Source organism: Myotis lucifugus, unplaced genomic scaffold (genome assembly GCF_000147115.1).
Source record: "Myotis lucifugus unplaced genomic scaffold, Myoluc2.0 scaffold_0, whole genome shotgun sequence".
In the NCBI taxonomy this organism is placed as follows: domain Eukaryota; kingdom Metazoa; phylum Chordata; class Mammalia; order Chiroptera; family Vespertilionidae; genus Myotis; species Myotis lucifugus.
Window position 1 is genome coordinate 38,336,398 of NW_005871048.1, and position 14,142 is coordinate 38,350,539.

A 14,142-nucleotide genomic window follows, 5' to 3' on the forward strand; every position below is an offset into this window, starting at 1 on the left:
CTATTTAAGTCCTTTGGCCATTTTTTAATTCAGTTTTTTTGTCTTTTTAGAGTTCTGTAATATGATGGATACAAGTCCCTTATCAGATATATGTTTTGAAAATATTTTCTTCTATTCTATGGTTGTCTTTCCACTTTTGTGATGGTGTGCTTTGAAGCACAAACATTTTTATCTTGATAAAATCAAATTTATATTTTTCTTTTGTTTCTTGTGTATTGGTGTCATATCTAAGAATCCTTTGTCAAATCAAAAATCATAAGGGTTTTGTTTTCTTCAGAATTCGTTTTACCTCTTACATTTGTCTTGGATCCAGTTTGAGTTAATCTTTGTGAGGAAAGGGTCAAACTTCATCCCTTTGCATGTAACTATCCAGTTGTCCCTGCACCATTTGTTGAAAAGACTATTCTTTCCACATTGGATGGTCTTGGCACCTTTGCTGAAATCAGTTAACCTTAGGTATATGTTTATTTATGGACTTAGAATTCCATTTCTAACTTTGTGAGAAAGTTCCTTAAAAAATTAAAAATAGAACTACCATATGATCCAGCAACCCCACTTCTGGGTATATATCCCAGAGAATTAAAATCAGTATCTCTAAGAGATAGCTGCACTCCCATGTTCACTGCAGGATTATTCACAATATCAAAGACATGGAAACAACCTAAATGTCCATTGACAGATGAACGGATTGTTAAACATATATGGTAATGCATTGCGTTGTGACTCCAAGAAAACATGACCTGGGACCCCACACACTGTGCGATGTACAGTAGGAGTCTGCGGGAGCCACCATCACATGCCTGGGTCCCTACATTATAAATGTAGTATGCCCAACCTTGGTTGGCGTGCTCAGTGGTTAGAGCATCAGCCTGTGCACCGAAGGGTCCCAGGTTCAATTCCCAGTCAAGGGCATGTACCTGGGTTGCAGGTTCCATCTCTGGCCTGGTCAGGGCACATGCGGGAGGCAACCAATCATTGTGTTTCTCTCACATCAATATTTTTCTCTCTCTCCCTCCTCTCTTTCTCTCCCCCCTCTCTAAAAATCAATGGAAAAAAATATCCTCTGGTGAGGATTAACAACAACAACAAAATTTAGTGTCCCCAGTGTGGGCTGTGGTGAGGGGGTGGGGGTAGAGGAGCCTTCTTTATTGATCCAGCAGAATCCTAGGGGACAGAGTTGTAGTGTGTGGTCATAGAGGACCCTCTGATTGAGTCAGCTCACCCCCAGGGAGTGGCCAACTGGGAGCTGCCTTTCCCCCTCACCTCACCTGCCCTGGGCAGTTCTGTACTATTTATCATTGCTATTTGTATGCTTAAATGTAAGCATTTCAACAAAGTTTATTTTATTGTTAAATCCAGAGGCACCAGTAAATAACACTGTTTTCAATTTGGAAAAATAAATAAAACGAGATAGGAGCAGCTAACCCAATCTGCTCCTGGTTTGCCAATTTATCTCTCAGATATACTCCGGATGTGATTATTGGCACACAATGACGCAGAAGTAATGGCTACAAATCTGCAATTTTCCCCTTGAAGAGATGGTTAGTATTTGTTTCAGCTGCTCCAGTCTATGGTATAATTAAGTTATTAGGTGTATTATCCCAGACAAATGTATCTTACTACCCTATAACCTGTTTTTAAACACTGATTTGTTTCCTCCCCTTTAAAAATATACATTAAAACTTAATTTGGCAGTTAACCTGACATTTATCTTTTCCACTCTCTGGAGCAGCCTTCCTTGCCATGGCCAACATCCTTTTCTCGGTCATGCCCCCTGAGGCACTCCTCAGTTATGACCACCTCCTCTGTCCTGAAACGCCCCCTGCTCTCGGCCTCCAGGCAGCTGAGACTTTTCCTATCTTTCCAATCACTTATTTTATGACTTTTCTCTACTCACCCCTTAAAGTAGTCACTAAAGATCTGCATTAGCCCCCTTCTCTTCCTGTGTTCTCCCCCTCAACCCACCATCCTCTCCTGTGGGCTCTGCATCTCTATTCAAAGATCTCTCCAATGTCCATTGCTAGGGTGGGTTTCCCCATCAAGCCACAGAACCCACCTCCAAATGCCCTCCTAGACCATTTCTCCTGAGCATCCTGGTTGCCACCTCAAACTCAACAAAAATTCACTGTACACCACTGACCACCCAGGCTCTGTGCTAGGTACCAAGGGTAGCCTGTGAATAAGACATCCAGTTCTTGTGCTCACAGTCTGGTGTAACTAAACTCATCTTCCTCCCATGCACCGCTCTTCCCTCTTTCTGACCAATCCCAGAATTCCAATGTCTACTTAAGGCACTGCCACCCAATACAACACTTGGGCAAGAAGCCTCAGTGCCATATAGCTTCCTCTCCCCTGCTCCCATAGCTAATCCAGAGTGAAAGTCCAAAATTCTTTCCTTTCCAGTCCCTCAGCCATCAGCTCTCACCACCCACAGGCTAGATCATTCAAATGCAAATGAACCTTAACTTCTGGCCAGCTTGCTCCTCTCCAATCCATTCCGAGCACAGCAGTCTCTCAATGGAGTGTTCTCACCACACCACTTCTCTGCTCATACATCAAAGGCTCCCCGCCTGCTCCAGAATAAGCTCATTTAAAGCTCTCCATGAACAGGTAGGTGCCTGCCCTTTTTTGCAATTGCTCCCCACCATGTATGTTTCACTTGAACAGACCTGAACCCCAATGTACTCACAATACTCAATCCAAGATTTTCACGCCTTCGTGCTTTGGCTCAGTCTGTCCTCTCTCCCAGAAACACCCTTTCTCCACCCTCATCTTGGCAAGTCCAAATTCTACCCACAATTCAAAGCCTGGCTCGACTACCACAGTCTCCTGAAGGCTTTTTAAATCCACACCTCCCTCAAACAGAATGAGCCAGCATTAACTGCAGGCCTTTCTTCCTGTGAGCAGGTCGGTTAACTCTTTCCATTTTCAATCAGTTCTTTTCACACAGTAATACTTTTAATATTTCTGATTTAACTAGATCCTACTGAGAAAACTAAGCTACTCTCAGAAAGCCATTTACTTTCACGTAGACAGGAAGAAGAAACAAACCTGGAGTCAGATGATCGTTTTATCAGCACAGCTCGGCACTGAGACACTATCACAGTCACACTGTGCCCCGCACATCGGGGTCCATTCTGGGATGTGTAGCTGTAAATGTAGTCGAGGACTGTGGTCCCCCCACTGTGTAGGAGAAAGACCAGCCTAAAGAAGTCAATACCCATTTCAGTAGAAAAAAAAAACAAATGCACACCCTGCAGCTGTTGATAAAGGATCTACTTTTTGGAAAGAAAACCTTTCCTCAAAAAATGGCACCAAAAGCTCCCTTGTAATGCATGTTACTGTATATTGGTGGGTAAGGAAAACACTCTCACTTACATTATAAAACCCCCTTCCCACTGTTTAAAATCAGAATATCATTTATAACCTTCCTAGGGACCTTCACCTCCATTCCCGATCAGCAATCCAGCAACTTCGAGCTCCTCCCTGTTATTACATTTTCAACTGCACAGGACACACCACCAGTTCCAGCATCTCCTCAAACACAGGAGACAGGCTGACTCCATCTGAAGCCAGCTAGGAGCACCCACCCACCTCCAGAAGGACTTCCTTCTAATTGTTTCTTTTCTTTTTGTATTGTGGCAACATTCATATAACATAAAATTATATACATGCTACAACATGGATGAATTTTGCTGGGTGAAATAAACCAGACACAAAAGCACAAAAGACTATCTGATTCCACTTATATGAATGATCTAGAATAGGCAAATTCATAGTGACAGAAAATAGATTAGAATTACCAGGGGCTGCGGGGAAAGGAAATAGGGAGTTACTGTTTGCAGTGATGAAAAATTTGGATAGAGTGGTAATTAAAGTCAGTCCATCGTACACTTAAAAATAGTTAAATTAAATTGAAGGTAAGAACTATATATCTAAGGACCTCTTTTACTCCTCTCTTACAATATTAAAGGCCAATAAGAAATTTCTAAGTTTAAGGTAAGACTGTCAGTTGCAAATATGTGGATTAGAAATACTTACTCTAGTGATTTATGAGGCTGATTCCTCAAACTAAAAGTAATCAAACAGTTCTCGACTCTGTAGCATTCTGCAGGAAGCCGACAGCCTGCAAAAGCTTCTGTTAGGTGAGACTATTGAGGGACTAGATTGCCCACGAAGGGTGCAACTGCATCTTGATGTGTGGAATTCAAACCTACAAATCTGTATTATTTGTATTTGGCTTGATCCAATTATCAGATGCTTAATAATTCAGATTGCCTTATTTAAACCAAAGTCCAAAATTAACAAATCCTCCAGTCTGACAACACATCACCCAGTTCTCATGACTTCAGGGGGATCCCAGACTGACTTAGGACACACAAGGCCAGTACTAACAGTGGATCAGAACCCTCACCCAGGAGGGTAGCACAGAGGGATACGGAGATTCAGCAAGCGAGAATCGGACTTCAGGTTCAAAGCTGTATTGTGGGAAATCTCCCAGTGACCCTCTGGGGTACAGAAAGGCATTTACTACCACAGGCTCGTAGTTCCAGGACGCTGCTTATTGGCACATTTCAGGGATGTGGCAGGGAGTTCTGTTCACTCCTGTCCGATGGAAATGAATCGCACACTCTTTGGATGGAGACATCTTTTCAGGCTACTTGGCTCAACTCCATTGTCGTGTCAGAAACCTCTCTTCCCTCAGGAGAGTGTGGGAGCCAGAGGAAGCAGGGCCCAGGAACATAATGAATTACTGAGTCGTCTTCTCCAATTTGACAATAATGAATCCAAATAAGATTTTGCTAGTGTTGGTGGACAGGATGTTCTCTAGAAGCCAATAACTTTCTAATTCCAATTAGGATCACTGTGACAGCCAAAAGGCTAAACAGAGCCACAGGGCACACCCACCACAGAGACCAAACCTCCCTCTGAGATAACGAGGCAGACGGTCAAGGACCAGGGCACTGGGCAGAGTACAGAGCTGCTGACCCTGAAATCTGCAGTGTACACTTTTAGGGTCTTAAAATTTAGAGAACAGTTGGCCATGATAATGTTTTAGGTTCTAAATATCACTAAAGCTTTGTAAGCCCCAGCGAGAAAGCGTTTGAACCAATAGTGATTAGGTTCCCTGCTTCACTAGGTGGGTCCTAGGAGGAAACAGGCCATTGAGTGAGAAACCAGCCCCTCTGAAGGAAGAACACAAGGGAAGAGTATCCAGTGAGGTGCTTATTCTGCTCTGGCGGGTGAGAGCTGGGGTGGGACTGAGCCTGATCACAGCTTGAGGCTAAAATGGTTACAGCATCCTTCCTGCCTTAGAACTCAACCTACCCTCCACCCAACCCCAACAGCTCTCGGACGGGAGCTAAGATATGGTCTCACAGAGCACTTGCTGTGAGGCACAGCACTGTAAGGTTACAGCTACCAGGAGAATGTGTGGTGCCTGAGGAAATCCTGCCATGTGAACGGGGAAAGGGGAGGGCATGCGGAGTCAGAGGTCATACTGTCACTTCGCTCAGTGCACAGACTCCTTCTTTTAAAAACTCCCTAGCCTTGCCCTGGACGGGTGGCTCCGTTGGTTGGAGCACTGTCCCATACACCAAAAGTTTTCAGGTTCAATTCCCACGCAGGAAACATACCTAGGTTGCGGGTCAATCCCTGATTGGGGCACGTATGGGAGGCAATCAATTGATGATTCTCTTTCACATTGATGTTTTGCTCGCTCTCTCATTCCCTTCCTCTTTCTCTAAAATCAATAAAAACACCCTCTGGTGAGAATAAAAAAAGCAAAACAAAACCAAAAAAATTTCCTAGCCATGATTATTGATGAATGTGTTCATCTTAAGTCATTTCCAGCAGTCAGTGACTTCTTAAATGCCAGACCAGTCTCCTCAATGAGATCTTCCTCACCACCAGTCCCTAACTAGTGCTCAGCAGGAAACCACCGTCTCCCTGGCTAAGGCCATTGGCAGGTTCTTCGTAAATGAGATGGCTCCCAACCACTGGATGCTTCAGCCCAAGTGGGAAGTAGCCCATTGGGCATTCCTCTTCAGATGTCCCCAAGGATCTCCAAGTGGAAAGCCTACAACTAAACCTTCCATCTTTCTCCTCCTACTAAAACCTCTACTCGCCATGACCTAGATTGATGAATTGCCTTCCTTTCATTGACCGCCCACCTCCTCCCCTTTCTAAACTCACCGGTGACCTAATCCTTACTGCCTGTGCCCCTAGACAGCTCTCTAATCCATGCCTTCTTTCCACGGCCTCAGTCAGGCCCTTCCCCTGCAAGGCCCTCCCCCACCCCCCCACCTGAAGTTTCCTTAGTGACACTTTTTTTTTTTTTTACAGCTATGGACACTAGTAATCCACAGACATTTGTGATTTCTTCATACTTAACCATAACTTCCTTAGATACAGAAACCTTGTCTTTTTTTTTTTTGTCCTATTTTCCTCTGTGGTAACCCTGGGATTTGCACATAATAAGTATTCAATAAATAGACTTTAGCAATAAAGAATGGATTATCTGAAAGTGACTGCACTCATTCCCCCAAAGAGCGGCTCATTAGACAATTAAATATTTCCTCTTTTCCCAGCACAATTAACAATCTTATAGATGCAAACGGACTATACACACATACACATGCATACACGATCTGCCCTTAGCTACCTTTAAGTTAATCTTCTAGCAAACACTAAGAGATCCATCTCCCAAATAAGGAAAGCATAAATTGGTTCTTATTCTTTGTTCCTGGCCCGCCTAGAGGAAAATGACACAATGCTTAGTAACAAATGAGAAATTATTTTGCAAATCCATGTCCTCAAAATGCCACCAAACGTGGGTCATGCATCTTTCCTTCCTGCATTTTGATCCCATGGCTATGACTTAGTGTGATAATTATATTACAAAGCTATTATTCGATGAAATGAAAATGACAAAATAATTTAAATGACTGTCGAAAAAGGACTTGGTTAGTATGCAATTATAAGTGAAATTACAATGGGAAAATAACTGAAATGCAGGTCTGGAAGGCACAGCTCTGAAACCATTAAGATGCTTCTTTGTGGACTCACAACATTGAGTGAAACTCGACACTCCTGGGGACCCATTTGTAATTCCCGAAAGCTGGCAACATGCATGGAGAAATCAAAAGGTCTGCGCTCCAGTTGTTCCACAGCATTATCTACACTTCTGAATGCCGCCTGGGGTGGTGACCTCCTCAGGGATGGTAGGCTATAGGACAGTCAAATAAGAACCATGTGCCATACTGTGCTTCCATCCGGCATCGTGAAGATAAAGGCACAAAGGCAAGCTCAGCTTAGATTTTCCTGAAATGTTTCCAATATAAAAGGTGGGATCATAACATGGAAAGATTATGTATTCTAAACTTAAGCCTGCAATTATTAAATATATGTGTGGATGTATTCCTAAGGATCTATCTTCTTAAAACATTCTGCTGATATATTCCTTTAACAAAATCTTGATAATTATGTCGATGCCCAGGCTTACAGTGGGTATACTTCCTCTCCAAAGGGAAAAAAATAAAGTGATAGATTTGAAACAGATATGCTGGAATATCAATTTAACAAATGACTAAGGATCCTCCTTTGAACCATGTTATGCATTTTGGTGGTTGAACATCCAAATGTGTCTACTACTGGCAAAAATTATGCAAAATATGCCGCCCTCTCACATCTTCCACCTCATAGTCCTCTTTCATGGTCCCATCTCTTTCAAAGAAGCCAATGCTAGAAACTAACAAGCGTGAAAGGAGTAAGATATAAATCCTTTCATTCATGACTATCCCTCTTGTGTTGTCACAGAGTAGGTTAGGAAACGGTCTTTGTTTTTCACACAGAAAATTTCTCAGCATCCATGATTATAACATTACTTAATAGAGTGGCAAGGTTTCCACAAAAGGAGTTGTATATTTTTGTTTCTCAAACTTTAGTTGAAAAAGTCCCTTGGAAATAGAGATAATAGGTACTCTTACTCTCTTTCACAGACTCTGAAACTCGTAAAGATTGAATACGCACATAAGCATGTTCCCTGTGGCATGCTTAGCAAAATGTACAAGTGTTTGAAATAGACTCTTAAGTTGTTGGGGATATTCCACTGTGTGCACATTTCTCAAACTTCTTACATTCACTGCCCAATGGAAATAAGTGAAAGTATTAACCACAGCTTTTAACAATATGAACCTTGAGTCCATGGCAACTGTATAATAAAATTCAAATCTGCTATCTAGGTTTTTTTTTATAGGAAGGTCATATTATTTTTAACACATATCACTGAAATAATAATATGATTTGAAATAGATTTTTAAATCCTATGAGAAAAATGAAGTTTTTCCAGTTTAGGCACAAAGGTATGAACTTTGAAAAAGATAGAAAAAGTAATGTAGAAAAAAATCTATGAATAAGACTAGTTGAAAAAATGAACACGAAAACATACACATAAATTACAGAAAAAATAAAAATTAGTAGGGTCCTGAAGTATTTTAACCAAACTTTTTGGAATTTGAAATCACATTTGTCAGAATTTTGTATAATTAACCTCTGTATTTAGGAAAATGTCAAGTAAGTTTCATATAACAGCTTACCTTTTGAAGTTGATAAAGGATAAACCAATGTTACATTTATAATAGTATAAGTTAAAATAGTGTAACTTACTTTGAAATGCATGAAAATATAAGTTGGGTTGATGGATGGACAGATAGGTGATAAAGAAAATATAGTAGCCCTAGCTGGTTTGGCTCAGTGGATAGAGCGTTGGCCTGTGGACTGAAGGGTCCCAGGTTCGATTCCAGTCAAGGGCTCATGCCCTGGTTGCAGGCTCGATCCCCAGTGAGGAGTGTGCAGGAGGCAGCCAATGGGTGATTCTCTTCACTGATGTTTCTATCTTTCTCTCCCTCTCCCTTCCTCTCAGAAATCAATAAAAATATACTTAAAAAAGAAAATATAGTAAATGTTAACAATAGAATCTAAGTGGTGGATATATATATCAGCATCATTGACAATTCTTTTGATTTCTTTGTATGTTTAAAATATTTCATAATAAAGTGTTGGGGGAAAAAATACAGTGCTCTAGACGAATTGTATTTATTCTATTTGTTAACTATGATCAACAAATAAACCCCTTTCAAAACTTGTCCCTCTGACCTGATGCACTCACCTAGCCACCCGGATCCGGAATTTGGTATGCACAAGTCCGTTTCGGCGCTGGGCAACACAAAGCCAACAACAAACACCTCCACACCGTCCGCCATGAGGGCCAGGCCCAGGACAAAGAAAAGGGTCCACTGAAAACGGCCATGACCACACTCTTGGATTATCAGCTCATACTGCTGAGCTAGTTCTTCCTCATCAGCTTTCCTCTCTGACTCCAGCTCCTGCCGGTCCTTGTACTCATCACCCTTGGGCTGCCCCATTGACACGATGCTGTCTTTCCCTTGGTTCGTACTGGGAATGCCCTGATACTCCCCTTCGTAGATTTCATCATCTTCATCGTGACCCTCAGTAGCTTCACTGGAGCCTTCATCGTCATTGGCCTCCCCACCGTAGGTTTCTCCAGGTGGGTAATAGTCATCGTCTTCTTCTTCGTCCTGGAACCGATTGTAGGACCTCTGGGTGTATTCATCCTGGGCCCGGTCCACTGCTTGATTCACCTTCTTTACTGTTTGTTTCTTCACCACTTTGGCAATGTCCTTGGCACCCTTCACCAGTGAAGTCCTATCCTTGTAAGAGTCTTCCATTGTGTCTCAACTGATAGCCAATGAGAAGATGGGAATTTTTTATAGACTTTGGTCAGTGGTTCAGCCCCAACAGCATCATCCACTTTGGGTTCAAAACAGAACTGCAAAAAAAGAAAAACCACAGGAGATATTTATTATTCCTTTCTACGTCTTTTTCACCATCTATTTCTTGCTGTCTTTTCACTGCCCCCTCAGGCTAAAACACATTCTTTGCCTTTCCTTTCTTTGATATCACTGTACACATGCACAGTGGATGCTGGTTCTCTGCACTTGGAGCATTTAGGGTTTTTATTATTATTGTTGTTTTGTTTTAAGGAACTCTGACCACGAGGTAACTTTGCATAGAATGCAAATAGGACATCTGTCACATTTAAATATATATCCAGCACCCAGTCGGTGTGGCTCAGCCATTGAGCATCGACCCAGGAACCAAGAGGTCACTGGTTTGGTTCCCAGTCAGGGCACATGCCCAGGTTGTCGGCTCGATCTCCAGTGGGGGGCATGCAGGAGGCAGCTGATAAATGATGTTCCTCTCTTATTGATGTTTCTATCTCTCTATTTCTCTCTCTTCCTCTCTCTCAAAATCAATAAAACATTAAAAAAATTGTATATGACACATATTGAAAACAGTACAAAGATATATCCTGATTGAGAAAAATAATATTGCTCACACACATCTACACACACTACAAAAGCAAAACCAGAATATGAGAACAATCCTATCTGACCTTAATTCCTCACATAAAAAACAAAGCAAAACAAAAAAAAAAACACACAAAAAAAGCAGGCAAGCAGCCCTATATACAGTGCTATTAAGTCATATATATATTTGTAAAATGTATTTTCCCTCTACTTTCATTGCGTTTCCTTCCTATAAACATATCAGAGATTCACAGGGCACCCTAAACATACAATGAGCATTTTCCCCTCGTATAGCAGCCATGTCCTTAGGAAACGGGCAGAGTTCATCAAGTGATTTTGCAGATGCCTTTGGTAATCAATGAGTCAGAACATCTGTTTGTGTAGTGGGAGGTCTGCCCTTTCAGAAACCACCCCAAGACAGCCAGGGGAGGTAAGCCACATGCAATGTCCCTGCACATCCCCACCCTGTACTCTGTCTCTACTTTCTTCATCTCTGGACACCCTGGCCCCACTCCCACACACATACCCTCCCTCTCATCTTGTCCTGCTGCCACTCCAGTTAACTGCTGTCTAGGAAACCAGGGTCAGTGGTCTGCCCTGCCCATCACTTGGTTTTCTTTCTCAATGACAGCCTCCTAGGTCTTGGCTCATTACATTTTTTTGACAATGTAGTTTATTTTTTATTTTTATTTAATGCTCACCCAAGGATATTTTTCCATTGATTTTTAGAGCGAGTGGAAGAGAGAGGGAAAGACAGAGAGAAATATCAATGTGTTTCTCACATCAATCGGTTGCCTCTTGCACGAGCCCCAACCAGGGCCAGGACTGAGGAGAAGCCTGCAACCAAGGTACGTGCCCTTGACTATAATCAAACCCGGGACCCTTCAATCCCCAGGCTGATGCTCTATCCACTGAGCCAAACCGGCTAGGGCTTGGCTCATTACATTTGAACTGACCTCTTGGTAACCAATCTTTCACTTGTCCACTGAGCTATCTCCTTTGGTGGCCCAAGTGAGCCAATGTCAGGCCCACCCTTGTACACAGATGATATAAAGGTGAAAATGTTATTCTGTTCCATTTTTTTGTTGTTGTTGCTGTCAATCCTCACCCAAGGATATTTTTCCCACTGATTTTTAGACAGAGTGGGGAGGTGGGAAGGGGGGAAAGACAGAGAGAAACACAGATGTGAGAGACACATTGATTGGTTGCCTCCTGCAGATGCCCCTGCACCGAGGTTTGTGCCCTTGACCGGAATAGAACTTGAGACCACTCAGTCAGAGGGCAACACTGAGCCAAACCAGTTAAGGGCTGCCCCATCATTAACCCCCAAGCCCTGTGCTGTGGCAGCATTCCAAACATCGATTTATATAATGGCCATTTCTGCTTCTTCCTTTTGTATAAAATACTTGGTAAGTGGCTATTACAAACATACATTTAAACTGCTCATTCAGACATCACTAACAAACCCAACAATAAAGACAAAAAGATGTTTGTTTATAAATGGACTGCGCTTCATTACCGCCGAATCCCTACACATGCCCTGTAACAGGCAAGACAGAGGCGTGGCTCTGCACAGACCTGTGTTTTGGAAGACAACAGAATGAAATGAAAGTAAACATGCGATTACAAGGCTTTCTGCCCAGTGTCTTAAAGGATTTTTCTTTGTTCTCTTCCTTCTTTCTCTTTGGACAGCCGAGAGGCAGAGGAAGGGAGAGATGCAAAGACCGTGAGGAGAGTCAGAAAAAAAGGAAAGGCAGTGAGAAGAGGGTGAGGATGGGGTGCTCAGGAACTCAAGGAGGCATGAAAAAGAAAAGGGAGAACAATGAGGAACAATGCTGGAGAAGGAGAGACATTTCCTACTTTAAAAACTGGAAGCAAAATTAAAACATTTCACACAGTAAATGAAGCCAATGGCTGTACTGTCCATAAATGGACAATCATGTCAGGTGTCGCACAGCAGCTGCTTCCTGTGCACAAGAGCACCATGGACACTGCGGAGCGAGATCTGAAGCCTGGCCAGTGTGAGAGCAGGGCCTGGGCAGCCTTAAGGCGCCCCACCCCCACCCCCACCCCAGCCCCACCCCAGTGGCAGTGCCTGCTAGGAAAGCTTCTGCAATTGCTTCTTCTAATCAATAGTAAATAAACTCACTGCATTGGCTTTCCTGCTTTTGCTCTGTCACAAATATTCTAACCTCATGCTTAAAGGGGTTCTCACCCCTTCCCCCGAAAGGCCCCTGTGAGGGGGCCACCTCTAGACAGAAAGCAGGCATGGTGTCTCCAATGGCATAATTATGACAGAAAAGTAGATAATTCTAACCCCTAACTGATCTAATCATGTGAGCAATGAAAAAAGAAAAAGAAAAATTATGATTCAACTTTTCAGTTTTGAAAAACACTTCTTGTGAAAGTCTTGATCTGGCCCCAAATAGGGAATGTGTGTATAAGCTCTTTCTGTGATTCGAGGTTCCTCATGCCCCAAACACAGGCTCTGTCAGGGGTGAGTGGGGAACAGCCTGCCCACAGGCCACAGAAGGCCCACGAAATCATTTGGCCTGGCCCTGCCAAGGCATTAGGGGTGAGTTAATTAAGTGTTTGACTGAATATAGTAGGCTAATTTTTAAATTGATAATTTTGTGTGGGCCGCTAATCTATAATAATAAAAGCATAACATGCAAATCGACCGAACAGTCTGTCCGGACAACCTTCCGGACAAAGCCAGGGCTGCAGCTGTGGGGTTGAGGCAGCCACCGCAGCTGCGAGGGAGGGATGGAGGCAGCCGCCGTGGCTGCAAAGGCCTACTCTTGCACGAATTTCGTGCATCAGGCCTCTAGTGATGTAATATTCAAATGGCCCTTGGCAGAAAAAGGTTTCCCACCCCTGCCTGCTGATTCTCAGATCTTGATGGAAGAGACTGGGTCTTGTAGTTTGTAGTCTCATTAAAGCAAAGAAGAGTTTTCCATACTTCTGTATAAATAAGGGCAGGTATGAATACTTATTTTAAAATTCTGTGTAAAATCAGATGTTTATAGATGTTGCCATTGGAGAAAACTGGGTGAAAGATATAGGGGATCTCTGTGTATTATTTGTTACAACTGCATGTGAATCTACAATGATACCCAAAAAAATGTGAAACAAGAAAAGAAGTTTGCACCAGCTTTATTAAGCAATCTCGGAAAATGTGCAAACTGCTTTGCTAGTGGGCAGACAAGTTTGGGGGAGGAGTTGTATTTTATGGCTATGCCTTTCTCTGGTAACTGGAAAAATGAAAAAAAGCTGGGCTCATCTCAGAGAGCATTAGGAACATAGCAGATTGTTATCTGAGTTTAAATTTCTGGCAAATGAGAGAAAAATGGTGTTTTCTCATTGTAAGTTCCATTTGATTACTAGTGAAACTGAACATCTCTTTCCTTGTAAAATCTTTTATCTTTTGCCCGTTTTGTATTGAGGTTTATAGTTGGTTTAACGCTGGCCTCCAGAAAGATACATCTATGTCTCCTAACCTCCAGAACCTATGAATGTGACCTTATTTGGAAAGAGGTGTAATTAAGTGGAAGACCTCAAGATGAGGTCATTGTGGATTATCTGGGTAGACCCTAAATCCAATGGCAAGTGTCTTTATAAAAGAGAGGAGAGAGAAGACACAGACACAGAAGGGTAGGCCATGAAGATGGAGGCAGAGACATTAGAGTTATCCTACATAATAAAAGCCTAGGTGGCATCACGCCCTTGCATGATGGCGTCACAAGACAGC

General features: G+C 42.6%; 1 protein-coding gene across 3 annotated transcripts in view; it reads right to left on the bottom strand.

The window, feature by feature from the left end:
- The window catches only part of SV2C (synaptic vesicle glycoprotein 2C), a 159,177-nt gene that overhangs the window by 114,737 nt on the left and 30,298 nt on the right, over nucleotides 1–14,142 (bottom strand). For all 3 annotated transcript variants that reach the window (XM_023750573.1, XM_006081311.3, XM_023750577.1), the window contains exon 2: nucleotides 9,170–9,850. In XM_023750573.1, the coding sequence (XP_023606341.1) occupies nucleotides 9,170–9,749 (580 nt within the window). In that variant the 5' untranslated portion in view covers nucleotides 9,750–9,850. The remainder of the gene's footprint in view (nucleotides 1–9,169; nucleotides 9,851–14,142) is intronic.